Source organism: Chlorella variabilis, assembly GCF_000147415.1.
Source record: "Chlorella variabilis unplaced genomic scaffold CHLNCscaffold_33, whole genome shotgun sequence".
In the NCBI taxonomy this organism is placed as follows: domain Eukaryota; kingdom Viridiplantae; phylum Chlorophyta; class Trebouxiophyceae; order Chlorellales; family Chlorellaceae; genus Chlorella; species Chlorella variabilis.
Genome location: NW_005435055.1, coordinates 333,886 through 346,067, shown reverse-complemented (window position 1 = coordinate 346,067; position 12,182 = coordinate 333,886). Strand labels below are relative to the sequence as shown.

Below are 12,182 nucleotides of genomic sequence, written 5' to 3'. Positions count from 1 at the left end.
CGCCAGCCCACGGCTCTGCCATGCATGCTGCGTTTCGGGATGCTGCAGGCCCTGCCTGCCAGCAGCGTCCCGGGCCATGGTGGCTATAGCTCTTGCCGTGCAGCGGGCAGCACGCGTCAGCCCTCGGCATCAACCAATACAGCATGCGCCGCACTTGTGCGGCCCCTGCATTCATTGCCTGCAGGCGGCCGCCGCCGGTGGTGCTGTCTGACGATCTGGTGCGGGATCCAGAGGGCATGCTGCGCGCGCTGTGCGCCGCCCTGGACCTCCCCTTCCAGCCGCAGATGCTGAGCTGGCAGGCGGGGCCCAAGCCTTACGACGGCGTGTGGGCGCCTTGGTGGTACGGGCAGACGCACAAGAGCACAGGCGTGCAGGCTGCAGCAAGCGGCCTCAGCGCCCGCATTCCTCCGCAAGCAAGCTGTCGGCGTCGGTGCAGCTGCCGCCATGGTCCCTGCCAGCCGTGCTGTTCTCAGTCGCCTGCTCCCTGGCCGCCTGTTGTGCAGGATTCGAGCGGTCAGGTTCCACCAATGGGCAGATGGCGCAGGCGCAGCAGCAGCACCAGGAACAGCAGGAGCAGCAGCAGGACCAGGAGCAGCAGCCGCGGCGGCCCAAGCAGCTGCCCGACCACCTCAAGCCGCTGCTGGAGGAGTGCCGCCCGCTGTATGCGCTGCTGCGGCGCCACGCCCTGAAACCCCTTAGCGCCGCGGATGCCGCTGCTCCCGTGCCGCGCCCCCTGTGCACCACCAGCAGCGGCGGCAGCAGGGGTAGCGACGGAGGGCAGCAGGCGGCGGCGGTTTTGGCGGGTGGCGCGCCTCCCGGGGCGGGCGAGAAGCAGCACAGCGGCACACACGCACACCTCGACGACCCTCGGAACCAAGACATCCTGATCGGCATGCGAGACGGAGTGACGGGTGTGCTCACCCCCCGCCCCGCTGCTGCTGCCCTTCGACGAAGACATTCTGATGATCAGCCAGGGCTGCGTCGCGGGGCGATGCCGCCAGCGCAGCCGCTCGTGCCGGCAGCGGCTACGCGCCGCTGCCGCTGCCGCTCTGAGGAGGACCCATGCCCGTTGCCCGTCTCCCACACACGCGCTGCCGACAGCCTCCCTGTGTGCTCCCCCCCTGCAGGCGCCTTTGACCTTGTGTGGCGCCCAGAGGCAAAGGTGTCTGTTTTGGACAGCGGCTTCATGCTGGGGGACGGCGTGTGGGAGGGGCTGCGCCTGCACCGCGGCGTGCTGCTGTTCATACAGGCAAGGGGCCGGATCCAGCGGCAGCGGCTGTTGCTGCCAGCTGGCAGCCAGGATGGCACCCGGGGAACACTGTCTGAACTTGTGCGCTGCCTAATGCGGTGTGGTCTGATGCGGTACCGCCTGGCATGGTACTGCAGGAACACATGGACCGGCTGTATGAAGGGGCCAAAGCTATAGACATGGACATCGGTGGGCGGCGGGCTGACCCCTTGCAACCTGTCTGCATTGCAGCCAGGCGGGCAGAAACGAGGGCCGCAAGGCAGCGAGCCGCACCCCACCTCGCCGCATCCCCGGCACGCGCCCACATGCGCCGTTGCCTCGTCGCCTCCCGCGCTGCCCCCGCGCCCCCGCAGGCCTGTCCAAGCAGCAGCTGGCGCAGCTGGTGTACAACACAGTGGATGCGAATGGCATGGCAGACGACGTTCACATCCGCCTCATGGTGCGGCGCTCGCCCTGCCCTCCCTCCCTGCCCCGCCCCCACTACCCCGCTCCCCCTGCTCTGCTCCCCTGCCCATCGCCTGCCCTGTTTCATGCCCCACACTCTGCCCGCCCCCATCGACGGCGCCGACCATCGCCGCCGCTGCGGCGGCGAGGCCAGCCGCGTGCGATGCCCCTCGCCGCTGCCATGCTGGCGACCGACTGCCTGCCGCGTGGCGCTGGCTGCACAGGTGACGCGGGGCCTGAAGCCCACCCCTTATCAGAACCCCAATATCACACTGGGGAGCCCCACCATCGTCATCATCCCTGAGCACAAGCGGGCGGCGGCGGGGCCCAAGGTGGGGCTTGCGCTGTGCATGCTGTGGTTGCTGCCTGCCTGCCCGCCTGCCCGCCTGACTGCCCGCTAACCTGCCTGCCCGCTCGCCACGCCTGCCCGCCCGCACACCTGCCTGCCCGCCCGCCCGCCTGCCTGCCCGCCTGCCTGCCCGCCCGCCTGCCTGCCTCAAAACAGCCGCCCATCTCTCGTGTGAGCTGCCCAGGTGTGCCACCCCCGGTGCTCGCCTGCCTGCCCAGCCCGCCCACCGCCTTGCCTGCCTGCCCTCCTGCCCGCCCGCTCTCCTATCGCCGCAGGAGGCAGGCATCCGCCTCTTCACCTGCCACGTGCGGCGGGGGGCGCCCGACGTGCAGGACCCCGCCTGGAACAGCCACAGCAAGCTCAACTGCATCGCAGCCTGCATCCAGGCACGCCGTGCTGCAGCCGCTGCCGCCAGGCTGGGGCCGGCCAGGCCGCGCCTGCCGGGACCTTACCTGGGGCCCTTACTTTGGTTGGTGGCTGCCCCGCCAACTCCTCCTGTCGATAATACGCAGCAGCATGCACGTAGCAGCACGCAGCAGCAGGAGGGCAACGCAGCAGCAGAACGCGTGACCACCTCTGCCGCCTGTGCTGTGTTGCCATCATGGGCCCCTGCGCCGCCGCCTCCCGCGCGCGCCGCCGCAGGCCAGCAAGGCGGGCGCTGACGAGGCGCTGATGCTGGACCCGCACGGCTTTGTGGCCACCTGCAATTCCACCAACTTCTTCGCAGTGAGGAAAGGAGAGGTGGGTGGTATTTTTTTGTATTAATGTATGTAATGGGAGGCAACCAGGGAAGGGACGGGGCGGGAACAGGCGGCGCGTGTTGTAATAGGGGGAGGTGGCGGAAAAAATACATGCCGGGGTCGAGCAGCGTGTGTGTGCGAGGCAGTACCTTGCATGGAGGGGCAGGCCGGCGCCTGCCCTGCGCCGGCCACGGCAGCCTCCCAGCCTCCCCCTGCGCGGCCGCGCTGCTGGCTGGCTCGGGCGCAGGTGTGGGCCCCGACCGCCAAGTACCAGATGCCTGGCATCACGCGCAGCAAGGTGCTGCAGCTGTGCACCCAGCACTCCATTCCCGTGCGAGAGGCAGACTTCTCGCTCACAACGGTGCGCTGCCGCGGCACCGGCCCCTCCCCCCCCCCCCCCCCCCCCCGAGCGCCTGCTACTGCTGCGCCTCGCCGCCGCAGCACACGACCACAACACTTACGCACACACCGCCATGCGCAGACCCCCCCGAGCAGTACACAGTACGGTCCCGCCGTGCCACGCCCTTGCCCTGCCCCATGCAGGTCTACTCAGCCAGCGAGGCCTTTGTGACGGGCACCTTTGCAGGACAGATCCCGGTGCGGGAGGTGGATGGGCGCACCATCGGTACCGGGCGGCGTGGCCCCCTAGTGCAGCGCCTGCAGGAGCTGTACCGCGATTTGTGCGACCAGCAGGCGGCCGGCGGGCGGATGGCGGTGGAGGACTGAGTGGGGGGCGGGGATGAGGACTGGCCGGCTGGCTGGATCCGGTCGCCCAGGCTTGCCCGTGGCTTGCCCGTGCCTCCTTGGGTTTCGGTCCTGCATGCTGCTAGTTTACACAGCCATGCAATTAGTAATTGAACGGACCTTTGTTCTGGCAGGGTCAGGCTTAAACCAGGAAGAGAGAGTCTGATGCGCCACGTGACCGCATGGTCAAGGTGCACCCCCAAAAATCAGTGCTTGGGTTGCAGAGGGCGGGAGCTGGCATGCACTTGGCAAGCGCAGCGGGTGTGCCCCCATCGGGGTTGGCGGCGTCAGAGATGAGATGAAAGCAAGAAGGGGGCGGGAGCAGGGCACAAGGCGGCGCAAGCCAATGGAGCAATCGGCGGCTTGGCACGCTGCTTATTGGGCGTGAAAAACACTTGTAGGACGACACCTGTTCAGTCCTGTAGCTGGCTGGCTGGCTGAGATTATCCCCGCTAGGCAAGTGGCCTGTGTGGCTGGCTGCTGGCTAGGGCTAGAAAGACCCCGACTGTCAGTCAGGGGCCGTGCTGTCAGTTAGGTACCTATCGAGGGGTTGTGCTCAGTTCGGGAACACGACGCAGTTGCCGTCGGCGCCGCACTCCTCCAGCGTCGCCTGCAGGGCGCAGGCGGCGGAGGCATCTCAGGCACCACCGAGAGGCTGCTGCCGCACACGCACAGGGCGTGCGTGCCCTGGAGCCGCCCCCACACGCGTCGCACCAACTCTTCAACCAACCCCTGCCCAGCCTCGGCCCCCTTCACGACCAGGCGCCACACCACGCTTGCTCCTGCTCAACCCAGTCTTCAAGCACGCACGCACAAGCACGTCATGCTGCCAGTCCGCTCGGGAGGCGCCACCCGCCACCTCAGCCCACCTTCCACTCTGCCTCCCAGTTCCGCATCCACTGCCTGCCGTCAGCCAGGCCGTGCCGGTCAGCCAGGTCAGCCACCCTGCAGCACAGGCGCACACAGTGCAGGCGTGCCGCGGCGCTCAACTCATCAGCCAGCCAGCCAGCCACAAAGCAGCCCCCGGGCAGGAAGGGACCAGCCGGCCGGCGAGCAGCCGGAGGCGGCACGGCGGCAGCCGCCCCAGGCCTGCCTCCCCCGTGGCGCCTGCGCGGCGCGGCAGCCGGCGGCCGCAACTGCCGGCGGCGTGTGCAGAGCCCGCCCAGCCGCCTCGTGCAGAGCCCGCCTCGTGCTACGGAGCCCGTGCAGCGCGCCTCACGTTTGTGCGTCCGGCCGTACCATGTCCACCAGCGACTGGTACTGCCACTTCTTCATGGGCCAGCCATCGGCCTGCGGGGAGGGAAGCAGCGGGACAGCAGGACAGGAACGCAGCGCTCAGCCGCCGGCGGGGAGGGGCGCATGGCAGGGAGGCGGCGCGGGGAGGCGGGCGGGCACCCCCCCATTCCCTCGCCCCGTTGGCCGGCCGGCATGCACGCTTTGGCCGGGCCGGGCGGCGGACCAGCGGCAGGGCCCGGCGCCCCAGCAGGCGCCCCACCGCAGCAGGCGGCGCGCCGCACCTGCTCCCCCTCCTTGAGCTCCCCCTTGCGCATCAGGTGGTACTCCCGCGTGTTGCGGATGCCCAGGTCGGAGCCGGGCAGCTCTGGGTCGATCCCCAGGCGGCTGCCAGTGATGGTGTGTGGTGGTGGTGGTGGTGTGGTGATGGGGTGGGTGGGGTGGCGTGGAAGGGGAAGGTGGCGGCGGGCGAGGAGAGTGGGGGGAGCGGGTCAGGATGGGCAGGGCAGGAGGACGGGCGGGCAGGCGGCAGGGATGCGGGGAGTGCGTGGGGCAGGGGTGACAGGGCAGGCACGCAGGGGCGGGGGCGGCGCTGGGGGGCAGGTCTGCAGCAGCGGGCGGGTGCCAGGGCAGCGCTCACTTCTTGATTGCATGCAGCACGTCGGAGCCATGGGCGGTGGAGGTGATGTTCTCGTACTGCAGGCGTAGGAATGGTACAGTTTTATCACGCCAACCACAGCGCGCAGAGAAGCCGACCGGGTCAGCACAGCGTGGGCCCCTGCGGGCCTCCGCCCCAGCACGCAGCAGAAGCCTGCCCCCACATGCTGCTCCTCGCGCACGCGCCGCCCCGCCCACCCGCCGCCCAACCGGCCGCCCAGCAGGAAAAGCAGAAGAAGGAGAAGAAGAAGAAGCCAATACGCCTGCCCAGCTCCTTGCCCACCTGCCGCCCACACCGCTGCCCACCCAGGCACCCCGAAGAAGAAGAAAGAAGTAGAAAGAATGCGGCTGCCCACCCACCTGGATGAGGAAGACCTGGTCTGGCGGGTATGCGTCCAGCCAGGCGGCAAAGGGCCTGCCGTACGTGTCCCGCTGCAGGTCCCGCTCCAGGCACTTGAACACGCTGTCCCTGCGGCACGGCAGGCAGGTGGGGGGGCAGGCAGCTGCCGGGCTGGGCAAGCATGCATGCATGGCGACGTGGCTGCATGAAGAATGGCGCCGCCGACGGCAGGCGACTGTGCCTGGACACCCGCCAGTCAGCCAGTCCTCCCGCCCTCTCACTTGGTGAGGCAGCCCGACCCGTGCTTGTCCAGGTTGTGCGCAAGCATGGAGATGGCACGGCTGCAGGCGGAGGGGAGGCAGGGCCGGGCTGTGGCACGGGTTGTAACGGCAAGCGCTGCACCTTCCCCCAGCACGTGCACCCGTTCCGGCTCGTGGCTGGCTGCTCTGCCCTGCCGCATCTCTGCACCCGCTCCCCATCATCCCCAGGCATCCCCCCACCTGATGGGCTCCCGCATGGAAATGATGACCTTGAGCCAGGGGAAGACCTGCAGGCAGGCAGGGAGGCGGGCGGGCGGGTCAGGCGGCCGGGAGCGGGCAGGCAGGCATGGCAGGCAGCAGGCCAACGGGTCGCCGCACGCCACCACCACCGCGCCGGCCCCGTGCGGCACGATGCAAGGCATGACTGGCAGCGCCTGAGCGGCCGGCCGGCCCGGCGTGTGTTGCAGTCGCGTGCTGCACGCTCCAGGTCACTGAAACCAGCAGCAGGCGCAGGCAGGCACGGCGGGCATGTACATGAAGGCAAAGAGAGGGGGCTCGCCTCGTACACCGGCGCCGCCAGCAGGTGGCCGTTGCGGCCGTAATGGGTGGATGCCTCCACCGCCGCCGCACGCATGCCGCCCTCCACCGCCTCTCCCAGCCTCATTGTCTGCAGCGGCCACGGGCATGGGCGGCAGGAGCAGTGTGGCGCTGGCCATGGGGAGGCGCAGCGCAGCCCGTGCCACCCCCCACCTACCGCCTCGGCGGCCACCCCCAACCACTCTCTCACACGCACAGGAGAGCACGCACGCGCCCTGCGCCCCACACCCTGCCGCCCAACCCGCCCGCCGCCCAGCCACCCACATCGAACAGGTAGCGGCGCGTGTCCTTCCTGCTGCAGGCGGCCGGGTCGTAGCCGCAGTCGTCGCTGAAGAACTCGGGCTCCTGGAGACAGCCGAGGCAGGCAGAGGGTGCAGGCAGAGGCGGGCAAGCGGGCATTAAAGGCAGGCAGGCAGGCGGGCATCAGAGGCAGCCAGGTATCAGGTGGGGGCAGGCAGGCATCAGAGGCAGGCAGGCAGGCAGGGGCAGGCGCCGTGCAGGCCGCTGGGCAGGCGGGGGATCGGCAAGGGGTCGCCGGCGGGTGGGCACCGTGTGCGAGCCCAGTCAGGCGGGGTGGGGCATCCAGCGGGCGCACCGCTCCCTTCCCCACCCCTCCACCATCCACACCACACCGCGCTCTCACCTTGTTGTCTGCTGCCAGAACCTGCGGATGGTTCTTGAGGTGCCAGAACAGCGAGGTGGTGGCGCACTTCTGCAGGCAGGCGGGCGGGTATGAGAGTGGGGGCATGGCGAGCGGGGGCGGGAGTCGGCTTGCGTGGTTGGGCCCCACGGCACGCATGGGTGCACAAGGCTGCCGTCGGCGGGCCCAACGGCCCCGGGTAGCACACGGCACAGCACACGGCGCAGCCCGGTGCATGCACAGGCGGCAGGCTCGGCGACCCCGCCCCGCGGTGCGCCCCGGCAGCGCGGCGGCGGCCCGCCGCCGCTGGCTCCCTCCTTGCCTGCCAGCCGACGATGAAGAAGCTGGGGAAGCGGAACTGGCCGGGGTGCATGCCCAGCCTGCCCGCCTTGCTGAGGCAGGCCAGGTCGGCACAGTCCTCTACTGCCAGCTGGTAGGGAGAGGGCGCCGACGTGCGGCCGGCCTCCTCCTCCTCCTCCTCCCCTTCCGCCCCCTCCTCATCGCCGCCCGGTGGCTCCTGCCTCGAGCTGCCGGCCTCGACCTCCTGCTCCTCCTGCTCCTCCTCCTCCTCGCTCCGCTGCGTGCCGGCAGGCTGGCTGCGGCCGTCGGCCCCCGCCGCCGCGAGCTCCTCTTCCACCTCTTCCAACACCGCGTCCGCGCCGCCGCCCTCCTCCTCCTCGTCCTCTCCGCCGCCAGAAGGCGCGCCGGCCATGCTTTTCTCGTACTTGAGGCGCTGCACGGGGATGCCCAGGGCCATGGCTTCAGAGTGCTGCGCCGCCACCTTGCGGGCCGCCTCGCGCAGCAGCTGCTGGGCGCCGCGCAGCGAGGAGGAGACGGAGCAGCTGGCGCCGTCGCACAGCGGGGAGGCGCGGAAGTTGTGCAGCAGGCTGCGGGCAGGCGGCGGCGGGAGGGGGGGGATGGTAGGGTGGGGTGGGGTTAGGGAGGCTGGGCAGCAGCAGGGCGGACAAGTGCATGAGCAAGGCGGCATGGTGGAGAGAGACGCGGGCGGCAGCGGCAGCGGCAACCTGTGCGGGCGTGCCGCTGCTTCATGTGGCGAGGGGACCAGCGGGATGCACCCCGGCTGACCATGTGCTGCATGCGCAGTGACAACCATCCCTGGCCAGCTGCAGCCAGCCGCTCACTGTGTGCGGGCAAGGCCCACGACGGCGGCGGCGAGGCAGAGCGCGTACACGGCGGCGAGGAAGAGCTGCTGCTCGGGCCTGCAGGGCAAACACGCATGCTATGCCTGTCAGTTGCAAAGCAGCCCTTCTACAACACGCTCCAGCAAGCCGCGCCATTCAACTGGGGCAAAGATGCCGCCGCCTGCCGACAGACAGGAGGCAGCCGGCTGTTGCGGCGGCTCACTTCTTGGCGGCTGCCGCTCCCTTTGCCTTGGTGGGACTCCACATCCTCACTGCCAGCCTCCTCCAGCGGCCAGCAAGTCGGATCTCTGCTGCGGATGCCAGGTTGCCACCGACTCACCGCAGAGCCCCCGCCCTGCTGCACGGTACTGCGGTGGAATACAGGGCGACAAAATATTAAGCCAGGCGACCCGCTTTGCAGGAGGAGGAAACGGGTGGGCGCGCAGCACAGCGCAGCAGTTGGGCGACAGCTCCGCTTCCGCTTGCGACCCCCGAAGCGTGCGGCTCTCGCTGCTGCCACCAGCAATTCGATTCGGGAGCTTTCCCGAGCGGCCGCACCTGGCAACTGCCATTTGGGCCCCCAACGCGCAGGCCCCTTCCTGCCGCCGCGGCAGCTGGCTTCAGCTACGCGTTTCAGCTAGCAGTGGCAGGCTGGGCTGGCAGCGACAACAGGCCTCGCCTGCGAGCGCGGAGGCTGCAGCTGACCCCCTGCCGCCGCCGCGTCTGCCGCCTTGCGCCATCCTGCACTGGCAGTAAAGTGCGTAAGCTGCTGCCAACAGCGCGAGGGAGCCAATGCACGTTTCAGCTGATCAGTGACGCAGGTTCTGTAGCTGAGCATTTCATGCAAGGGCTGCCAGCGTTGGATGGCACACGTTTGTTGGCACACCAGCGGCGGTTACGCGCGCTTGTTGCTGCACGTCAGTGCAATACCCTTCTGCAATTTAGCATCCACATGTTGAAACAGATAACTCAAACAGGTACAAACTGGTAAACGGGTATTCAAATCAAGATTGCTGATGGCATGGGCATGCCGGATCGGGCGCCGCTGCAACACAGCGGGACCAGCCCGCGCACGTCTGGCTTGCCGCCACTTAGCACGCCCTGCCTCATCGCATCGCAACATGGAAAGAAAAGAGAATCGCAGCGAGTATTTGGTGTCTACAGGCGCTTCAAGGCACCTTTGCCAGCCTCCACTGCACCGCCACGCTGCCGCCCTTCGCATACAGCCCCAGGACGGCGACGGAGCAGGTGCTTGAGATGCCGAGGTACTGCTGGCTGCAACCGGTGCGGGCCTGCAGCATCACCAGCGTAACAGCGTGGCTGAAGGGGCCATGCGCAGCTGAGTGGCAGGTCTACAGTTCGTTGGTTAGCGGCTTTGCAAGCAGCGGAAGCTATGAGGGAAGCTGGGCAGCCACCCCCATTGTCTGAGCCTGCCTCACCAGGGACAGGATGTGGAAGGTCCCGCCTGGTCCCGCCTCCAGCTTCCACAGCGCAGAAGCGCCCGCGGCGGCGGTCAGCCGCGCCGTGGGGCTCACCCCGCAGGCGGCGGCGGCGGCATAGGAGGTTGTGCATCCGGTGGTGGCGCGGCCAGCGCTGCGGAGCGACACAGAAGGGCCGACAATGCCGCCGGTTCCTGGCGAGCCCGCTGCGATGCTGATGATCCACCGCTGCAGGCAGCCGGGAGGGAGAGGGGCGGCGGGGAGAGGGTGACAGGTGGCAGCGCACGACTCCAAGCACGCAGGCTGGCACCCGCCAGCAGCAGCAGCAGCAGCAGGGCGAGCACGCATGCACACGCGGTGGCGCCGCCGCTGCGGCAGCAGCAGGGCAAGCAGCAGGGCAAGCATGCATGCAAGGCACACCACAGCAGCAGCTGCAGCAACACCACCACCACCACCACCAGCAACAGCGCGGCAGCACCTGGAAGGCAAGGCTGGTAGGGGTGGTTGAGGTGGACAGAGTGATGTTGCTCGCCACCCCGCCACCGCACGCCTGCCTGGCCCTCGCATTCCCTGCCAGGTCAGCAAGCCGGCTTCCAGTGTGAATGCGTGGCGCCCCGGGGGGAGGCGCCGGCCCCCAGGCATGCACCCATCCTCGCCAGGCGCAGCAGCAGCAGCAGCAGCCTCTCCCGCCGTGCCTCACTACAGGCGGGCGCAGTTGTGCTGCCACAGTACCTTCCCTGCCAGGCGCAGGTTCTGTGCAGTACAAACCTCAACACTGGATGGTGCAGCCCCTCACCCAGACCGCTCGCGGTCACCAGAACAGGAGGCAGGAAAAACCCTGACCCCCAGACACAGCCTGCCCCCTCACCTCTGATGGCACAGGCTGACCTGCCCACCAGCTGAAGGGTGTACACCCCAGGCATGAGGGGAGTCGGGGAGGGCGGCGGGCGCGGCGGCGTGGGCGAAGGTGGCGGCGGCCTGGGCGGCCGGGGGGAGGGCGGCGGGCGCGGCGGCCTGGGCGAAGGCGGCGGCGGCTTGGGCGGCCTGGAATGGTGGAGCGACGGGCATGAGGATGCGAGCAGCAGCGACGCCTGCTTGCCAGGTGGCTAATGCATCTCAGTGAGTGCTGCGCGGCAGCACAAGCAGCGCTTGGAAGCCCCTCCCCCCACCTGCACTGCACCACACCCAGCCCATGTTGTGCCAGAGGGGGCCAGCTTACCTGGGTGGCCTGGGCGGTGGGCTGGGCGGGCGGTACCAGATGCGGTACACGCAGTTCGCCCGGTTGTCTCCCAGCAGCAGGGAGCCGTCTGGCAGGCGGGCCAGGCCCGTGGGGCGGCCCCACGAGGTGCCGTCGGGGCGCAGCCAGCCAGAGGCGAAGAGGGAGTAGCGCCGGGAGGCGAGGCCGCCGCCGGGGGTGGCGTTCACCGCCACATTCATCACCCGGTAACCAATGGGCTCCTGCGCCGGGGGCGGAGCTGGTGCTGATGGGCAGATGGGCTGCCACTGCCGGCATGTTAAATCTGGGCTAGCAGGTGGCAGGTGCCAGCTGCCAGCTGCCAGGTGGAAGCTGCCAGGCAGGCGGCAGGCAGCAGGAGGAGGCCTCGCGATGGCAAATGGCCCGTGCCCAAGCTCGCAGCCGCGGCGGCGCTGCGTCTTGCCGTGCAATGCCCGCCGCACCACTTGCGGCTGCTGCAACAAGAAGCGTTCACCGGCTGGCCGGCCAGCCAGCCAGCCAGCCAGCCTGGCTGGAGCCAGGCGCCGCTTGCGCCACCTCGGCGCCACCTCAGCGCCACCTCGGCGCCACCTCAGCGCCGCCTCACCTCTCGGTTCCAGGAGCCGTGCTGCGCGTTGAAGAAGCTGCCGTCGTAGCGGGCGGGCCACCGCTGCACCCCGGCGGAGATGCCGCCGCCGCCCGGTGCGGGCCAGTAGGCGAGGCCCAGCGGCGCCACGTGCGGCCCCAGCGCCTGCAGCGCGGGAGGCGTCACCTCTGCAGAGGCGAGGGGGAGGCGGGAGGAGGCCGGCAGGCCGCGGTGGGAGGGGTGGGGAGGCTCAGCGCTGCGCGGACTGGCAGGCGCTCCGGGCTGGGGAGCTGAGCGGGCACAGGCGCCTGGCGAGGCCAGCAGGCAGGCAGTCGCGGCAGGCATGATGCCAGGCACCCCACAGGCTCGCCCCGCGCTCCGGCTGCCGCCCCCGCCAGCGGGCTCCTGCAAGCCAGCCAGCCAGCAGCCAGCCAGCCAGCGGCGCCACCCGCCTGCGCAGCGGGCAGCGATCTCCGCATCGGGCGGCCTCGCCTCGCCGTCCGCCACAAGCTCTGGCAGGGTCATGTTTGGGTCTGCGATCGCGGCGCC

The 12,182-nt window shown here is 69.7% G+C and overlaps 3 protein-coding genes across 3 annotated transcripts; 1 reads left to right on the top strand and 2 right to left on the bottom strand.

Annotated features, from left to right (window-relative positions):
- Positions 1-991: 991 nt before the first annotated feature.
- Positions 992-3,508, top strand: CHLNCDRAFT_28349 (hypothetical protein; the record flags this gene model as incomplete). The annotated part of the gene is made up of 9 exons (XM_005843237.1): positions 992-1,231; positions 1,387-1,438; positions 1,603-1,688; positions 1,918-2,025; positions 2,318-2,435; positions 2,604-2,608; positions 2,694-2,783; positions 3,030-3,143; positions 3,326-3,508. 9 exons carry the CDS (start codon positions 992-994, stop codon positions 3,506-3,508), a joined length of 996 nt encoding a protein of 331 aa, XP_005843299.1.
- A 574-nt stretch (positions 3,509-4,082) lies between these two features.
- CHLNCDRAFT_141380 (hypothetical protein) lies at positions 4,083-8,662 on the bottom strand (the record flags this gene model as incomplete). Its single annotated transcript, XM_005843196.1, has 14 exons — positions 4,083-4,136; positions 4,396-4,471; positions 4,746-4,816; positions 5,044-5,146; positions 5,400-5,455; positions 5,777-5,885; positions 6,038-6,097; positions 6,257-6,303; positions 6,585-6,683; positions 6,878-6,958; positions 7,257-7,325; positions 7,588-8,140; positions 8,396-8,473; positions 8,619-8,662. The coding sequence occupies 14 exons, from the start codon at positions 8,660-8,662 to the stop codon at positions 4,083-4,085; spliced, it is 1,500 nt and encodes a 499-aa protein (XP_005843258.1).
- A 2,387-nt stretch (positions 8,663-11,049) lies between these two features.
- On the bottom strand, positions 11,050-11,271 carry CHLNCDRAFT_28329 (hypothetical protein; the record flags this gene model as incomplete). The annotated part of the gene is made up of 1 exon (XM_005843195.1): positions 11,050-11,271. The coding sequence occupies one exon, from the start codon at positions 11,269-11,271 to the stop codon at positions 11,050-11,052; it is 222 nt and encodes a 73-aa protein (XP_005843257.1).
- Positions 11,272-12,182: the final 911 nt, after the last annotated feature.